Source organism: Pygoscelis adeliae, unplaced genomic scaffold (genome assembly GCF_000699105.1).
Source record: "Pygoscelis adeliae isolate BGI_AS28 unplaced genomic scaffold, ASM69910v1 Scaffold326, whole genome shotgun sequence".
Taxonomy (NCBI): Eukaryota; Metazoa; Chordata; class Aves; order Sphenisciformes; family Spheniscidae; genus Pygoscelis; species Pygoscelis adeliae.
In genome coordinates this window covers 332,411-333,827 of record NW_008824937.1, presented here as the reverse complement: position 1 = coordinate 333,827, position 1,417 = coordinate 332,411, and the positions used below count along the sequence as shown (strand labels likewise).

The 1,417-nt window shown below is 72.3% G+C and overlaps 2 protein-coding genes across 2 annotated transcripts in view; one reads left to right on the top strand and one right to left on the bottom strand.

The window, feature by feature from the left end:
* Window positions 1-7: 7 nt before the first annotated feature.
* Window positions 8-1,417, top strand: part of LOC103918119 (chymotrypsinogen 2-like) — a gene marked incomplete at its 5' end in the record, with an annotated part of 1,869 nt that continues 459 nt past the window's right edge. The window contains 3 exons of the mRNA XM_009325368.1: window positions 8-48; window positions 155-233; window positions 1,175-1,355. Coding sequence (XP_009323643.1) covers window positions 8-48; window positions 155-233; window positions 1,175-1,355 — 301 coding nt within the window. The remainder of the gene's footprint in view (window positions 49-154; window positions 234-1,174; window positions 1,356-1,417) is intronic.
* On the bottom strand, window positions 322-1,104 carry LOC103918114 (cuticle collagen 1-like; the record flags this gene model as incomplete). The annotated part of the gene is given in 3 exon segments (XM_009325362.1): window positions 322-354; window positions 999-1,046; window positions 1,048-1,104. Coding segments are annotated over 3 exon segments (138 nt in total), but the record flags the coding sequence as incomplete, so codon positions are not given.

Sequence of the window (1,417 nt, the reverse complement as noted above, 5' to 3'; positions counted from 1 at the left end):
GCTGATCAGCGAGAACTGGGTGGTCACCGCTGCCCACTGCGGTGTCAGGTAGGCACCGGCTCTGCCGCCCACCAGCCCGGGGCTGGGCATGGGCACGGGGTCCCCAGGGCCCCCCCATCCCTGTGCCCGGTGCTCAGTGCCTGCCCGTGCCCAGGACCACCGACACCGTGGTGGTGGGCGCGTACGACCAGACCTCGCCCACCCCTGACGAGCAGAGGCTGACCATCGAGAAGGTACCGCCAGCGCGGGGGCCGTGTGCCTGCGGGGTCCCACGGACACCACGGGGAGCCCTGCGGGTCCGGGTGCCCCTTGTCCTGGGGCTCAGGTCCCCAGGGGGTCCCTGGTCCCCTTAGCCTGAGGGTCAGGACCCCTGGGGTGTCCATGGTGCCCCGCACCCCTGGGCTTGGGTCCCCTGGGGTGTCCCTGCTCCCCCAGTGCCCCTGGGCTCGCGGCTGCCCTGCGGGGCCCTGAGCAGCCCCCAGGGTCCCCGGCCAGCAGCAGCCCCGGGTGGGACATGGGCTCGTTGGTGGCCCCGTTGTCCTGAGCACTGGGGTCTGGCGCCTGCTCCCTGCTCCCTGGCACCCATTGGTGCCTGGGGTTGTCACCTGCTCCCTGGGAGCGCCTCAGCTGGGGATTTGGGGTTGGCCCCCCGCCCCCAGGGTCCCCCTGAGTCCCTCTTGCTGTCCTTGGTCCCTGGGGTGTCCCCGTTGCCCAGCGCCCCAGGGGCTGGGGTCTGCTCCCCGGGTCCCCATCAGCCCAGGGTTGGGGGTCTGCTCCCTGCTGGTGTCCCTGGTCCCTAGGGGGTGTCCCTGGGGGGTCCCTGGGATGTGCCTGCCACCCCTCTGTCCCCAGACTGGGAACTGCTCTCTGGGTCCCTTTCAGCCCAGCACTTGGGGTCTGCTCCCTGGGGTCCTCGTGGGTCCCTGCCACGTCCCTGCTGCCCTGTGCCCCAAGGGCTGGGATCTGCACCCCAGGGACCCTGTCAGCCCGGGACCCACGGGGCCATGCCCCGGGATCCCCTCAGTCCCGGGGGACCCCGTCGGTCCCCGTCAGTCCCGGGGGACCCCGTCGGTCCCCGTCAGTCCCCGGGGTCCCTGTTGGTCCCCGTGGAGTCCTCAGTGCCCGGCGCCCTGGCCGGGGGTGCGGGTGCTGGGAGCGGTGCCGCCTGCTCCAGGTCTTCAAGAACCCCAGGTTCAACATGCTGACCATCCGCGATGACATCACCCTGCTCAAACTGGCCACTCCGGCGCGGCTGTCGGCCCGCGTGTCCCCCGTCTGCCTGCCCCAGCCCACCGACGACTTCCCGGGGGGCATGACCTGCGTCACCACCGGCTGGGGGCTCACTGACCCCAACGGTACCGCACCTTCCTCTCCCCGTTCCTATACCCGTCCCCGTCCCCGGGGCACCCGGGGCACC